This window comes from Entelurus aequoreus, linkage group LG09 (genome assembly GCF_033978785.1).
Source record: "Entelurus aequoreus isolate RoL-2023_Sb linkage group LG09, RoL_Eaeq_v1.1, whole genome shotgun sequence".
In the NCBI taxonomy this organism is placed as follows: Eukaryota; Metazoa; Chordata; class Actinopteri; order Syngnathiformes; family Syngnathidae; genus Entelurus; species Entelurus aequoreus.
The window spans coordinates 29,316,015-29,332,310 of NC_084739.1; the positions used below are offsets into that span (position 1 = coordinate 29,316,015).

General features: G+C 37.4%; 2 protein-coding genes across 5 annotated transcripts in view; both read right to left on the reverse strand.

Moving 5' to 3' along the window:
* strn (striatin, calmodulin binding protein) overlaps window positions 1-11,489 on the reverse strand; it is a 64,702-nt gene extending 53,213 nt beyond the window's left edge. Inside the window, exon 1 of one of the 2 annotated variants that reach the window (XM_062058510.1) lies at window positions 11,100-11,489. In XM_062058510.1, the coding sequence (XP_061914494.1) occupies window positions 11,100-11,312 (213 nt within the window). In that variant the 5' untranslated portion in view covers window positions 11,313-11,489. The remainder of the gene's footprint in view (window positions 1-11,099) is intronic. The other variant, XM_062058509.1, reaches the window with a different exon arrangement.
* Window positions 11,490-11,646: 157 nt separating this feature from the next.
* The window catches only part of heatr5b (HEAT repeat containing 5B), a 37,703-nt gene continuing 33,053 nt past the window's right edge, over window positions 11,647-16,296 (reverse strand). For all 3 annotated transcript variants that reach the window (XM_062058514.1, XM_062058513.1, XM_062058512.1), the window contains exons 34-36: window positions 14,454-14,605; window positions 14,138-14,351; window positions 11,647-13,008 (exon numbers count right to left, since the gene is read on the reverse strand). In XM_062058514.1, the coding sequence (XP_061914498.1) occupies window positions 12,701-13,008; window positions 14,138-14,351; window positions 14,454-14,605 (674 nt within the window). In that variant the 3' untranslated portion in view covers window positions 11,647-12,700. The remainder of the gene's footprint in view (window positions 13,009-14,137; window positions 14,352-14,453; window positions 14,606-16,296) is intronic.

Genomic DNA, 16,296 nt, shown 5'->3' on the forward strand with positions numbered 1-16,296 from the left:
TGTGGGGGTTACAACTCGAAGCCGTAAATCCCATTAACACATATTCTTCGGAATACTGTCTGAATTTTGCCGGCTCAGGTTTGGCCTTTTTTGGCACATGTTCCTCTTTGTTTTTAGCTGCATTACTGCTACGCTTTAACCACGCCTCCATTGTTTTCTACATCGATAGTTGATTGACAGTTGGTGCTGTCACGCCAAATTTAAATTTCTTCCCTCTACAAAAACCTTCCCTCCCCTATTTACTTCCGGGGCTGCGTCCAATAAAATCACAAAGTTGCCGGGGGTCCTTAACCTGCACGCGACTGTCCTGTTTCGCGCCTGTACAAAAAAACAACAACAATTGATTTCTTCAGATTCCAGCAGCTGTTAAAGACGAAGTATCCTTCCAGCGACGGGCAGTCAAAGCCGAAGTGCTATCGATCGCTGTCAATGACGTAAGAGGAAACATGACCACGGAAGTAAATGGGGGAGGGAAGGTTTTTGTAGAGGGAAGAAATTTGGCGTGACAGTGCCGTGTGGCACCGCCAGGTAGTATCAAACCATTATGGCATGGGCCATGGGGGAAACTCTGGGTTTATGGTAATGAATGGAATAGCCTACTTGATTTGATGTTCAGTTTATGAACTTACATTCATATTTTGTTGAAGTAATATTCAATAAATATATTTATAAAGGATTTTTGAATTGTTGCTATTTTAAAAAAATCTCACGTACCCCTTGGCATACCTTCAAGTACCCCCAGGGGTACGCGTACCCCCAGACACCTTCAAAAGTCTGCTCCCCAAAGTAAACGTTGAACAATATTATCACATTAGTTCATAAAACTACTGGAGTTGTTTGTAGTATATTCCATTTTATTGATTTTCAAACAGGAATTTCTTATCTAAAAGTTTTTGAGTTTTTTTAAAAGGCATGTTACAAGTTAAAATTGTGCTGTTTTGGGAGGACCCAGCACAGAATAAATTGATTTTAATTCATATCATTGGATGATTTGAGATAGTTATGTTTTGAGTTTGGTCGAATGAATTGAGCTCATAAGTTGAAGTACAAATGTACTTCTGGAGCAATACCAATATTCAAAAACTATCCAGATATATAGTATATAAAACATATTAATCGAGAGTGTGTTTTTCAAAAAAATGGAAACAACAGCCAACAAATAATGAAAAGTAAGCATCCTTTCAATGCCTGCAACTGTGTCCCAACCCCACACATTAACATTACACAAACACACTGTACTGTCCTGGAAAGTACAGTACGTGTTTTGTGTTGTGTTGCAGACAATTAAAAATAAATTAAAAAACGCTTTTTTTCTCCTCTTGCTCTAGCATACTTTTTGCCCCTCAGGAGCTTTGATTGATTGATTTAGACTTTTATTAGTAGGTTGCACAGTGAAGTACATATTCCGTACAATTGACCACTAAATGGTAACACCCGAGTAAGTTTTTCAACTTGTTTAAGTCGGGGTCCACTTAAATTGATTCATGATACAGATATATACTATCATATATACTATCATCATAATACAGTCATCACACAAGATAATCACATTGAATTATTTACATTATTTACAATCAGGGGTGTGGAGGGGGGGGGGCTGTGTGGAGGGGGGGCTTCAATAGCTTGCGCAGTCCCCTTACTTCCTTAGCCGCACACGTAGCAAATCATGGCTAATGCTAACTAGGGCGAGGCGTTTGTTCCCAAGAAATGAAAAGTGTTGTCAGTACTTTGGTTTTGCAACAACAGGTGTGAAACAAATGAATGCACGGTGCAAAGTCTGTTTCAAAAAGGCATCCACACACTGAACTTGTTCCAGCATCTGAAACCAAAGTCTCCAGGCGAATGCGGGAAATACAACTCTTTATGAGCAGAACAAGACGCAATGACAAAAAAAATACAGGGCTAAAAATCACCTTAATATGGTGGAATTATTTACACAGACATGTATGATGAGAAAAAAGCACAATGCGGTAGAGCGATCACTAAACCAGTTGCTGTCAAGATGTGTGAATGAAAAAGCCTCCCATTACTTTTTCCACTTACTGAAACAAACTATAGTCCTCTCAATGTTTTACTTCATTATTTATTTGGATTCAATGTTTAATATGAATTTTTTATCTACAGAAGTATGTTATTCAAGACAGAAGTTTTCACTTTGTTGACCTCAATGTTGGAGATGAATTGCATGGAAAATGTGCTATGCTACATTTTTGATAACAAAAGTATTCTATTCATGCAGAAGTATTGCTTCCCAAGGGAAGTTCTTAATTCATGGAAAAATTATTCCATAAAAAGTACAAATTATATCTGGTCTAAAAAGAACAACATTATATATTTTTAGGCCATATCGCCCAGGCTTACTGGAACGTCAGTACGTTTTAATTATAGACTTTGGTTTACAGCGTTTACTGGGGCTTTGATGCTACTGCTATGTGCACAAAACATTTTGAGCAGAGCCAGAAGTAATTTAATTTATGTATCTGTATGTTTGTTCCACCAACAGTACTGTATGTCATGCTATTAGCATTCATAATATTCCTTACATAAATCTATGACATAATCATTGTGACTAGGGCTGCAACAATCAAATATTTTAGTAATCAAGTAATTTAATCTAGTTTGTATTTAGCCTAAGATCTAAACCCACAACTAGGGATGTATACCAAGTAGGGCTGCAACTAACGATTATTTGGATAGTCGGCTAGTCATCGACTATCTTAACGATTAGTCGACTAGTCGGATTAAAAGCATACACATATTCAGTTGCTGTAATTTAGCCATCAACTTTTGAATTCAGCTTGAGATATTTTTAGGCATGTGTTTACTAACAACATAAATGACTAATTTGTTGTTTTGCAACTATGCTGCTCATTAGGCTGTTACAAAAATGTAATTAAATATTACACTTTTGTCCATTTAAAAGTAGGGACAGAAAAAGTGCCAAATGAAACAAGTCTACTTTTTATGTTTAAAAAAAAAAGACATATAAAAATAGCATTATTAATAACAAACGATAAAACAACACAATTAACTTGCTCAAAAAAGAAACAAGCATTTTTGATGTGTTTAAAAAGCTGCACATTTATATATTATTGATTATTGCTTAACTCCTGGCATTTTAAGCTTTCTAATAGACTCGATACATATGACTGTATCATTGAATAATTCCTAAAACTTTAGCTATCTAATAGATTGCATGTTTAATTTTATGATACTGGCACATTGGTGTTTAGTGTGTGTGCGTGTGTGTGTGTGTGTGTGTGTGCAATTGTGTTTGTTATTGTGCTGTTCTTAATTGCATTGCAAATTGACGCTACGTTACAAAGTACATGAATTAATTTATACAAAGTTTAGCTGGTGGACTTTGGTAAAAATTATTGTTAAATCGATTATTCACACAACTTTGTCCCACACTTAGTAGCTAAATAGCAAGGTACAAGCTAACTATCTTACTGAGTTGAGACCGCATCCTCCAGATGGCCGACATTCCTCCGCTTTTATTACTTCCGTATCACAAATATAGTGCCATAAAAAAATATCTGCTTTGCAAAATGAGGAAGGTATTTATATTTTGAGCAAGAATAGGAGGACTTACATGTTTACATGTTTTCACCCGTGGTTTTGATGTGAGTGGCAGTGCTGACTCGCATCCTCCGAAAAAACACGAGTGATGAAATCACGACTATGTCAACAAATGTGTCGTTGATAAATTTTATTGTCAACAATGTCAATCGTTGCACACCTAATAAAGAATACAGATATTTTAAGGTAAAGGTTCCTAATTGGGTGGCTCCAAGCGGGCCGTTAAAATTCTGAACTAATGATACTGCTATCAATATTTTTTTTACCCAGCTGACTGTCGTAATTATGACATGCGCGCACTGTCACATTTATTCAGGTGTCGCTGCATAGCACAAAAAAGACGTGGAGCAACATCCAATCGGAATCAAACCTTTAACGCCCCACTTCCGGTTAAACGATACGCAGAAGTAAACAGAATCATAGATGTGTCATCGGAATCGCGAATGGAATCAATGTTCGCTGAAAACAACATCTAAATGCGGAAAGTCACGGAAATTGGCGTAACGTGACTGAGATGCTGTCATTGAGAAGAAAAGGGGAAAGCTTGTTTACCGTGCACTTGAATAACACACACTTCCATGGAGTCGTGCCACCCAGGGGCCAGCTCTCTATACACGGCAGCCCTGCACGGTGCACCCTTTTGGGGCTATTTTTGTGCCTGCCTCCGGGACACATGCCCACCTCAAACTACCAAACTAACTCCAAAATACAAAACCGAACATTTCCCAAATGACTACTATATGTCAGGTGACATGTTTCTTTTGCAAATATAATGACTACTTGTCGCCATAAAGCTGTGGAAACCTGCTACTACTGCAGCCAGTAGTTGACGCGACCGCCGATCAAACATCTTCATTGGCAAATTCATGATAAATTGACAGCTTCTGATACTATAGTCGGACCACATTTATGAAATAATAACTGATGCATCCTTGTGTGTGCTTTTTCTTATACTTGGAAACATTCCAATTTATTGGTACATTGTTATTGTGATATTTCTTATGCGTTTTATTCACTTAGAATGTAAATAAAACGTTGAACTAATCCCTAATTTATTTGTTTTTTAGCACAGATGCTATAAAACTGGCAGGTTAAAATGTAAAAAATTGTAATAACAAGGGAGATTGGATGATTTTTTTTTTGCCATATCACCCAGCCTTAGGATGTGATCATCAGCTCAGAGTAATCACAAATAAGAAAGCAACACCACACAAAAGTTTGTAACAACAATATTTCCTCCTCAAAAGTCCCTGGAAGTAGTAATCCACAGGCCAATATTAATCCACTCAAAAAAGATGAAAAATTTAAGTGATATAATAATCCATTAAATTGCTCAGAAGTAAAATAGCATCCACTGACATCACTCCATCGCGTCGCGTTTGCGTGGCATCAAAACACACCTTGCTTAATTGCACACCCATTAATTGTATTGATTTATATAATATATTTGATAGAATATAAATAATTTTATGAAATACAGTACCATGTAAAAGATTTGTGCTCCGCCTACATTTCCAGCTGAGTATAATTGTAATGAATAGGAACACAGTGATGGATCTGTGCGGTGTTTACAAGATGATGACATAACTAACTGCATTGCACCTTGCACTAAAAACATACCGGAATTTCCGGAGTATAAGCCGCTACTTTTTCCCCTCGTTCTGGTCCCTGCGGCTTATACAACGGTGCGGCTTATATGCGGCCTGTTCTTCTCCGACACAGACGAAGAGGATTTCGGTGGTTTTAGTACACAGGAGGAAGACGATGACAAAATTATTAAAGACTGACTTTTCATATACTGGTTATTTTGATAACGTACAGGCGAGCACTTTGTATTACTTTGCACCGTTGTATTATTTGTACTCTGCATGAATGCTGTTCGCCATGTCAAAGATGTGAAAGTTTGATTGAATGATTGAAAGATTTATTGTTGATAAATGGGACGCTTTGCGTTCCCAAACAGTCATCTCTGTCCCAACAATCCCCTCCGTGGTAGCAGGAACCCCTATATACTACGGTAATTACACATCAAAACCCTGCGGCTTATAGTCGGGTGCGGCTTATATATGGAGCAATCTGTATTTTCCCCTAAATTTAGCTGGTGCGGCTTATAGTCAGGTGCGGCTTATAGTCCGGAAATTACGGTATTTGATTTGTTTAAGACTTAAAAAGCAGGTGTTGATAAAGGACTTCCCTAAGATGTTAACCCCCTGTGCCAATAACAATTGTAATAAATAAATAAAAATTGTTAACATCTTTATTTACACCAATTACATATAGCACCAATAAGAGTACTGATAAATACCGGCATCGATAAGGAATATCAATAAGGGTATTGTATCAAAACAATCCTAACAATATGCATCCCTACCCACAACAGCCCTCAAATTACTGACTTCTTGACAAAATCAATATATCAAAAATTAAAGGTGCAGTGGAGACTAGTCATTATGATATATTTATTCATTCTACTCTGTTTATTACAGAATTAAAGACTACAAATAACTAAATTAACTTGACCAAGCTCATGTAAAGATTATCAATGCCTTTGCATTATAAAGCATCGTCACAGCAATTTGAGTAGCTGACATGTACAGTACAGTTTTAGGGCTGCCCAGATAGAGGAGTGGCTCTTAGAAGGACCCAACAGGCTCGCCGTACAACATTCTTGTGTGCTGTGGGGCTTGTCTTCTGCCTGAACAACAAAATAAGACGTGTTGTCAAATGCCCTCGGGTTTATTGTTGAAACACCAATAATAAAAGGAAATGCTGGTAAATTCCTACAATTTCATCAATCCCAATAACTTCAGTTAAATATAAGAATTTGTAGAGACAGAAATGACAGGTAATTTAATAAGATAAGGCCATTTGTTAAAAATAAAAAAGTTTGGAAAATGTTTGGCGCGTCCAGACAGTGGCAATCACATGTCGTTCACGTTACAAAACAACAGGATGTATAATATAAACAGAACGGGTCTGTGAAGTGAACTTTATGCGCACAAAACATGCCTCTGATTTGTGTAGGTTTCATTCCTGGTGCGTTTGTGGCAATTTAATGGATTTTGGGCAACAGAAGTATTTCACAAAGATTAAAGGGAAAATGCAAGTTTTTGGATTTTTGCCTATCATTCACAATTCTAATATAAGACAAGCTCACATATCAGGGTTTCCCCTTAATGTAATTGAATATGGCGCGCCGCACCGCCACAGCATTTTTAATTACCAACACACCTTGAAAATATGTTTTTTTTCATTTGACAACAAATGAAAATGATATAATATATTGTAACCCCCAGAAGAAATCGCATAAATTCTGACGCTACTTTTAAATTGCATTATCAATTTTATGATAACAAACGACACAAATCCAACAGGATTTTACCTCTCATAAAAACACTTTCGTTTCCGTGAATCCGCGCTTACCCGGACACACAACAACACTTCCTCATTCTCCGTCAATCACCTTTAAAGGACGGACGATGTGTTTACAAACATGGGAAATCTGACATAAAATCAAAACCACACAAACATATAACATTAACAACAGTTGGTCGTTACAGTATATATATATATATATATATATATATATATATATATATATATATATATATATATATATATATATATATATATATATATATATATATATATATATATATATAGCCTATTATTTGCGCACTATTGACAAGTGATGTGCCAAAAACTCGACTGCCGAAAAAAGATTTTGATTACCAAAAACCGCGCTACCGAAATCGGTTGTAAACAAAACATACTGCATTTTCTGGCGCGTAATCAGCATGTCTTCAATGTTGACGTAATTTTAATATATACCAGTATACGCGAGGACTGCCGTCTACTAAATGTACATCTATACATTCTAACGAGTAAACATATGCATTAAAAAGGCTGCTAACAACAGAGCCTATGGGAGTAGGTAGGTTCTGCCTATAAAGTGCTTAAAAAACATCCAAACGCTTCCATCAAGGTATTATACATACACGCTGTAAGTATACATGTAATTTAGTAAGACACATTCATAATCACATGTAATATTTATGTATTTTGCTCATTTTAAGCATACAGCGGCGCATTAATTTTAAAAAACGCAACATAACGTTTGCTTTTTTTTCCCCGACAACATTACTGATTACTACTCACTGCAGACTTTATGAGAGACAACAAACATAACAAATCATCTCTCACTGTAAAAAGTCTACTCTCACTGGGATGACGACTGTTAGGATGTTCATATAATCCTATTTAGGTTTAACCTGACTCTCGCCAGACCTGGGCTCAAAGGCATTGCAAACTCCTTCAAGATAGCAAAAAATAATGAACAAATCAGGATCGCCGGGCGGGATTTCATAGATGTGATGTAGCGCCGAAGGGACTGTTTGATTCAAACAACAATGGCGGCACGGAGCGAGGAGTCGTGTGCTGACATTGATTCTGCTATTGCAACTGTTTTGCGACATCGATCGAATATTAATTATTTAAAAGATGAACAGAGAACGGTTTTGGAGGCATTTATTGGTGGCAAGGATGTTTTGGCTCTTCTTCCGACCGGGTTTGGATTTCCCAGCGTCGCTCTCATCAGCGTCACGGGTTGATTTCGATGTGAGTGGTTGAAGTAGCACGTCATTCAAGATAACGGACAAGTGGTTCATCCAATCACATACAATGATTTTTTTTTTTTTTACAAGGCCCGCCTTCTGAAATACATCTCCTATTGAGAACTCCCAGATCCTTGTGTGGAGCTCAGCGAACGACAAGGATCTGGTGAGAGTCAGGTTAATTTAGGTTAAGAATGACCATAATTCACATGAAGAAAAAAGGGGGGTGGAACCAAGCGTCTTTGTGTGTCTTTCTTGCCATTTCCAGGTCTAAATTGGATGCCCAAGTTGAACAACTCATCGGATTATGTGCTCATCCTTCTATTATAAAGGTGAGACATTATTTATGATCCAGAATAAACTTCTACAAGCTCTGAGCCGAGAAAGCAGCTCACCAGCCCATGACTTCAACATAGCCACACAAGCTAGTTAGCGCTCTCTGATCACGGAGCCGCTATAAATAGTTCATCTGCATTAGCGCTGATAATACCAATATCACTAATACTCAAGTATTAGTATTAGAGCTATTTAAGTCACGAAATGTAAATTGAGTATTGTTGGTGGTTTTTGGATGGTTATTTAGAGGGATTTATGGGCGAAATAGAAGACTTCCCATAGACTTAATTGTAAGAGAACGTATTTGTTTACTTACGAGTTAGAATACTTTTTTCTTTTTAAATTCCAGCTTCTTGTCTCTCATAGTGATTGTGAACGATCAAATTACAAAAAAAGTGCAGTTCCCATTTAGGAAGTAAGAGGGCAACCGTTTTAGATTTCGCAGTTTGCGGTGGGACACTTGCAGTTCGACGACTGTTCCAAGGAGTATGCCGGTGAGAATTCAGAGTCAGGAGTGAAGGGACACTGAGGTGTGTTTAAAAAAAATGAAAGGGCTAATATAAGGTTGGTGTGTGCTCCATTTGCTCAAAAAGATTGCAATTTGTTTTTTTTTAAATACCTCTGATAGCCATAAGGATAAATAGCACCGAAAATGAATGAACAAATGGGAAACAGCCAGTAACCATATAGCAATTAAAAATGTTTACTATAAACAAGAGATGAGTCTGGAATGTTGCACTGCACTAGCCATACATTTAAATAACATTCTGAACGTCAAACAGTCTTTGGGGAAAGATGTCAAGAAATGCTGAGCCAAAAATTGTTTGTGTAGAAGTTTGCCGCCACAAACACATAGTATCACCCAACAGGCTGTTTAGAAACACCACTACGCATTGCCAGAGGTTTTGCTGCAGACAAACAGGAAGTTAAGAGAGCAGTATGATTTGAGTTATACTACAATAGCCAGCATATTTTTGGCAATACATAGAGTTTCCTAAATGTAGGGCTTTGACTTAAATTGGGTCAATGTTAATTGGGTCACTGTATGTCAGAGTAAAATGCTGAAAGCTATTAAATTGATCATTGATTAGGCAATTTCCTAGTAATATTTTTTTTTTTTCAGTAAAGTCATTGTTTACTTACATAGAAATATATTTCAATGTTATAGAAACACTTAAATTCAAGGGATCTCTTATTTGGTTCTTGAACTGAAAACCTGTTTGTGAAAAGTGTCCAAAGTGCTGGCCTGAGCTCTCTTTATTTAGGCCTGTGCCACACTGGAATAAAATGGGAGCAAACAATCAAAATGTATTAATTTGACACTCTTTTCTAAGCCTTTGTAGAAAATAAAAACATATATAAAATGAGTAAAGTGGCCCTTCCCATTCTTTGATTCTCCAACAGTATTTTAGTACAGTGTAGCCCCACAAGAAAGCCCATCCATCCATCCATTTTCTACCACTTGTCCCTTTTGAGGTGCTGGAGCCTATCTCAGCTGCATTCGGGCGGAAGGCGGGGTACACCCTGGACAAGTCGCCACCTCATCGCAAGGCCAACACAGATAGACAGACAACATTCACACTCACATTCACACACTAGGGCCGATTTAGTGTTGCATAAAATAAAATCTTTTGCACAAACATTTAATTCAATCATTAAATGGAACCTGTAATTCTGGTTGCTTTATGCTAAAATTAGGGTGCTATTGATATGTCATTCACTACCCAAAGCAGCTGTAAATGAAAGTAGTAGTATCATCACATAGTGCCAAAGAAAAACCACAACAATGTATGAAGAAGTAAAACAACAGCGGTGAACTTGGATGGATTACAGAAAGAGTGATTATTATTTTTTAGAATTTACACACTACACCAGATTTGAAAATGGTGTGAGATTTAAACTGGTCGATCGGCTGTGAGATAACAAACAGTGCGGTTGTATACAGCAAGTACTGTATTTAAAGCCCTTTCCTGGGGAGTGGCAGTAGCGGCAGCTCCCATAATATGATACATTCCATAACAATACATCGTGATACTATAGTCTGGTCTTTTGAAAGGTGCAGGTCAATAATATTCCACAAGATTTAAAAAAAAGAGTTACTGTCATTTTCGCCAACCTTCTTCCCTGTATTTCATTACATAAACAAAAAAACAAAGTATAACGTTTTAACGTTACACACATCCAGCGCACAGTCAAGTTAGCCGTGGTTGTTGTACACAGAGGGCTAACTCGTTATACTTCTGACTTAAGCTGATCCATAAACCCATATCATGTTTGACACAATTTTTTTTTAGCAATTTATAAATAAAGCAAATAATAACGCAATCAAGAAGGTTGAATGTTTTTTTCAGTCAAGAGTATCGAGGTAGAAAACAACAGTCGCCGTGCTGTCTGGTGAAGGGGGCGCTATAGCCTTTTTAGCTCCTGGGCTAATGCTAGCAAGCTAGCCTAGCAACGAGAACAATCACTTACTGACGCCTCAAATGAGGCGTTGTAAAGCAACAACGTCGTGACTCAATTCTATCACAAGCAAATGATCATATAAGAAAAAAATGTGGTGGTTTTAACCTGTAATTCGGCACGCTCCACATCCCATTGTGCTCGCTCCACTTCGAATCGGGCCCATTCGTGCTGCAGGAAGTGTAAGATCCCCGGGATACTGTACTGCGCCCGAGCCGCCTCCCCTACGTCGCCATCAGGCAGTGGTCCTTTACCAGCGCCGGGTAACACGGAGTTGTTATTATTGTTGAAGAACACACCGGGACCCGCCTGTTCGTCCATGGCCGGGCTCGGTGGAAACGAATTGTCCTCTTGTCTCACTGTTTCTTGTCGATAAACGCAAGAAGAAAATGCTAAAAAAGCTTTCGACGGCGTACCGTCTTCTTGAGTCCGTGGAATCAACTCACTTTCTGACAGCTAGCTGTCATCCAATGACGTCAGCGCAGAGGACCCGCCCACACACACTGGCTGGTTGAGTGGGTGTCAGTCTATATGCAATACATTACACCAGCACCAGAAACCTTCTATGGCTTACCTACATTACACCAGCAAATAAATATACTTAAAACATGAAGAGAAATTATCCTTATTCAAACAAATAACATAACGGTTGAGTCAACACAACTTTATTTGTACGATGGGAATTTCTAAGTAAAAATCTATACAATGGCCTCATTCAGGTTTTGGTTGCTCTCAGAGGGCTGGTTGTCACTGTCAAAACAAAATATATCATAGTATCGGTAACACTTTAGTATGGGGAACATATTCACCATTAATTCGTTTCTTATTAACATGCAAATTAGTAACATATTGGCTCTTAATTAGTCATTATTTAGTACTTATTAATACATTCTTCTGCATGGCCTTATTATACAACCAGTAAGCCATTAACTAATAGTCTTCCCTCAATAACCTTTAGAATTATATATGTTCCCCTAGTGTCCAAATAACTCTAAATTAAGTCTTTGTTACTTAGAATATGTCCCCCATACTAAAGTGTTAACCATAATATCATGTTTTGCTAACAACTTGGTGGATAACTAGCATTTAAAATGGAAAAAAACAACAGAAACAGTACAATTGAAGTCATGGTACACATTTCCTGCCCAAATTAAAATAACTAGAAACCCAATTGGGCTCTTAGTTTGACTCATGTGATCTATACTATCAAACTAACGATGGCAGTCATTTCTGATCCAAGCTAAATTATAGAATAACCATAAACTTTTTTTTAATATATTTATATATATGATATGCTAAGCTCATATGCAACATACTGTAGCCTGAGGCTCAGAATAATCATATGATTAAAATATGGCATTGGAATGTACATTACTCAAAAACAGAAGATAATGGAAATGATTACTGTAAGGCTTATGGTGATGGAAAAATAAGAAATTAGATTTTTTTAAAAAGTAGCATAAGGGAAAAGTAAATGTCACATACCAAATGAGCATACGATACACATGCACAATCATATATGTACAACAGATTATACAAGGAGAACATTTCGGGTGAACATTCAAAAAGGAACTCAACCAATGTGTACATAATTTCAATTTGTAAAGATGGCTACATTCTACTTGATACAGACATTATGTGGACAAGAATCACAGCAAACTAAGAGACATGAATGTAATCTGTGAAAGTGTTCAGAGCTTTTGAAGGTTTTAGAAGAAGCTGGTCTTGAGTTTGATGGTCGGTGCAGCTTGGACTGTTGGTTGAGCTTGTCGTGCTGCATCTCTGGCTTTGCTGCTGGCCTGGTTTGCCCGAACAGCAGATTCCAGGTGGGTTTTAAGCTCAGGTGCAGCACCAATTACTGTCTTGAAGGCAGCTGGATATAGAGGACCTATACGCATTAAGTTCTGAAGGGCAAAGTCATGTAAGTCTTTGGAAGCTTGGGAGGCAGAGGGAATGGTATTTTCATCCAAAAGGTAGGAGATGAGAGTTGGAACAAGAAGAGCCACCAACTGCACACCTATTGGACACATTCAAACCAGATATTATACATTGAAAATTAAAACAAGCTACATTACACAAAGTATTCATGTAGATGGATGCTTTCTTTGCTTGGCAGTTCAGAGAAGGGAAAGAAAAATTGTATACCAATTTTGATCTCTGTGGTCAAGATAGAATAAAACTGATACAAATTAATGATTCCTTATATTAAAATGCAGAATATAAGATATTTCAAGTGCTTGCGGTAAGTTTTATATTTGAGCACAAATATCTACAGTATATTAGCGCTGCCAATCTATTATAATTTTCAAACTGATTAATCATGGGGTGGTTGTGGATTCATTTTGATTACTCGTGACTCATCTATATTCATTGTGTTTCATTATTCATGAGCCACGAGACTTAATATATATGTGCACTTAAAGTGTTAATGAAAAACCTTTAACATCATGTTAACAAAAATGTGTTTATTCAAACAAACTTTTATCCACATTAAATTAATCTGTTACTATTTTTGTGTTATTAATGTGCAATTTTAAGATAGAAGTGCTTCCCGTAAGAAAGAAAACTCCTTCCTGCAGAGTGTGAACAATACTTTGTCGGTCGACTATTCCGTCAAGTTTTTTTGTACTCAAATTTCCCACGAAGAGAGCCAACGTGCTGTTTAGCGTTTTCCATGTTGACTTGCTTGGTTCTGCAGCGTGTCAGCCAGATCAACTTCCAATTTCCGCATGCGTAACGATAAACACCACTTGGACAGACTGCCTAAAACACTTTGCCAAAAATGTTTTAGGGGTTCTGAGTTATACACATTTTAATTAATAATGATTATGCATAATTTTTTTTTAATGTACCGGTATATATTTGTCATTGTGCTGGATAGTCAATATATGTTCAAAATCAAAATGTTCTGTGCATCAATGCAATGAGAAGAAATGCACAAATATAAATAGAACCCAAAACACCAACATTGTCAGTAAACTGATGCTGGCATTCTAACTTTGATGCTCTTTTTGTGCTGATGTAGGGCACGCCCACAGACACTGAACTGAATACTTTAATAGCGCTCCCTTCCAGAAACTATAGACTCAAATGGAAAACTACATTACAAAGTACATTAGTGATCCATTAAGCAAAGAGATACTTACGATTCTGCTCCTCACCCATTCCGACCAGATTCTCCAGGACCTTGATGCCCTCCTGCACAGCCTGCAGCTCGGCGACAGTCCTTGGCCGACTGCGTTCAACCGCCTTCAGTTTCTCCACCATGAGGGGAGCCAGAGCATGAATGTACGGGGTAGAAAGGGGGCGGGTGGAATGCTGAAACACTGACAGCAGCAGCTGGTAACACCGTGCCTGAACCTGTGGTAAAGCAACAGAATAAGAGTGGAATTACCAAAGTGAACAAGCCACATCCAGGATATACAATGTGTCTAAGGAACCTTTTTAGTTTCAAGCACTTACCCATGGATCGCTAGATTTGAGGGCATTACGGAAGCGCTCCATGCAGCCCTTCTGCAGGACAGTCACCCCTACAAGTTCATTACTAGCAGAGAGCAGGAAGAGTGTAATCGCTGTCAACATGCTGATCTCATCCAAATCAGGCCTGGACTCATCTAAAGAAAAACAAAAGTTTGACAAATAACATGTCCTCGCTTCAGGGGTCTTCATTCCATATAACTGTGTAGAGCAGGGGTGTCAAACATACGGCCTGAGGGCCGGATCACGCCCGCAAACAGGTTTTATACTTGGCTGAGTATAAAATTTAACCTTACATTTTTAAATGAAAGAAACAGCTGTTCTAAATGTATCCACTGGATGTCACAATAGCAATTCCTTGTATCTTTGTAGATGATGCTACATATGTAAAAAATAAACCACATGATGTTAGTACATCAGTCGAGGAAAATGATCAAACTACATAAATAACATACTGTAATTTGATTTTGATATAACTTTTTTATCTTGATAGATTGAAAATTAACACCAATGAGTTGACTGATGAACATCATCAAATAATTTATTCAGAAAATATAAAAACGACAAAAAAATATAAAATACTATTAACCGCAACATGTAAGTGTAAAAAAAACTCAACAACATTATGATTTGTACACTTTCATAATGTGCTTGTTCTATTTTTAAACAAAGAAAACAATCTGAAGTTGTCTTTATTTTTAAGTTATCGTGCCGTGATTTTACCAGTCCGGCCCACTTGGGAGTAGATTTTTCTCCATGTGGCCCCCAATCTAAAATTAGTATGACACCCCTGGTGTACAATAAGGCTATTTAGTGGTAAATGGTAAGACCATTTACCATTTAGCGGTAAAAGGAAAGACCATTGGTAGCCCAGGACCACTGTAAACATATTTGCAGATTTTTGCATTGACATTTTAACCTTTCTAGCAAACAGAGAACAACGGTCCAAATTTGTGATTAACATACCTGAGGCGTTCCTCAAAGCACCCCTTTAAGTCGTGTCCTTTTTGGCAGTTACACATTGTTTTTTGTAATTTGATTTATGTAACTAAGGTGTTGCTTTAGCTCTACTTTAGATGCAGTCAGTAGTCATTTGTTGCAAAAGGCTTTCGATACCATTGACCACCAGATTTTGGTAAATAAACTGAAAAACTATGGCATAAGGGGAGTGGCAGGGAAATGGCTGAAGAGCTACTTGAATGAGAGACAGCAGATTGTTCAGATCGATCAACATCAATCTACACTCATGAACATAACCTGTGGAGTCCCCCAGGGGTCGATACTAGGACCCACACTATTTATAATGTATATCAATGAAATATGTAAAGTATCAACACTGCTGAAGTTCATCCTCTTTGCTGACGATACAACCATTACATGTGCAGGTGACGACATGAAGCAACTTCTGGCCTCTGTAACTGAGGAGATGATCAAGTTAAAAACTTGGTTTAATACCAACAAATTGTCTCTGAATTTAAAGAAGACCAAAATCATGCTCTTTAGCAATCGCAAAAGTAATATACCCATCAGGATTGTTATTGATGATACACCAATAGAATATGTTCAACAAAATTCATTTTTAGGAGTGGTAATAGATGAAAATATATCATGGAAGCCTCATATAAGTTACCTGAGGAAAAAAGTTGCTAAATGTGTTGGAATGATGAGGAGATCATGTCATTTATTGAATAACAATGCTCTACTGTTATTGTATCATTCATTTATTATGTCATATTTAAACTATTGTGTTGAAGTCTGGGGAAATTGTTATAAATCTCATCTACAGCCTTTAGTCACTCTGCAGAAAAAGGCCATTAGGATTGTGTCC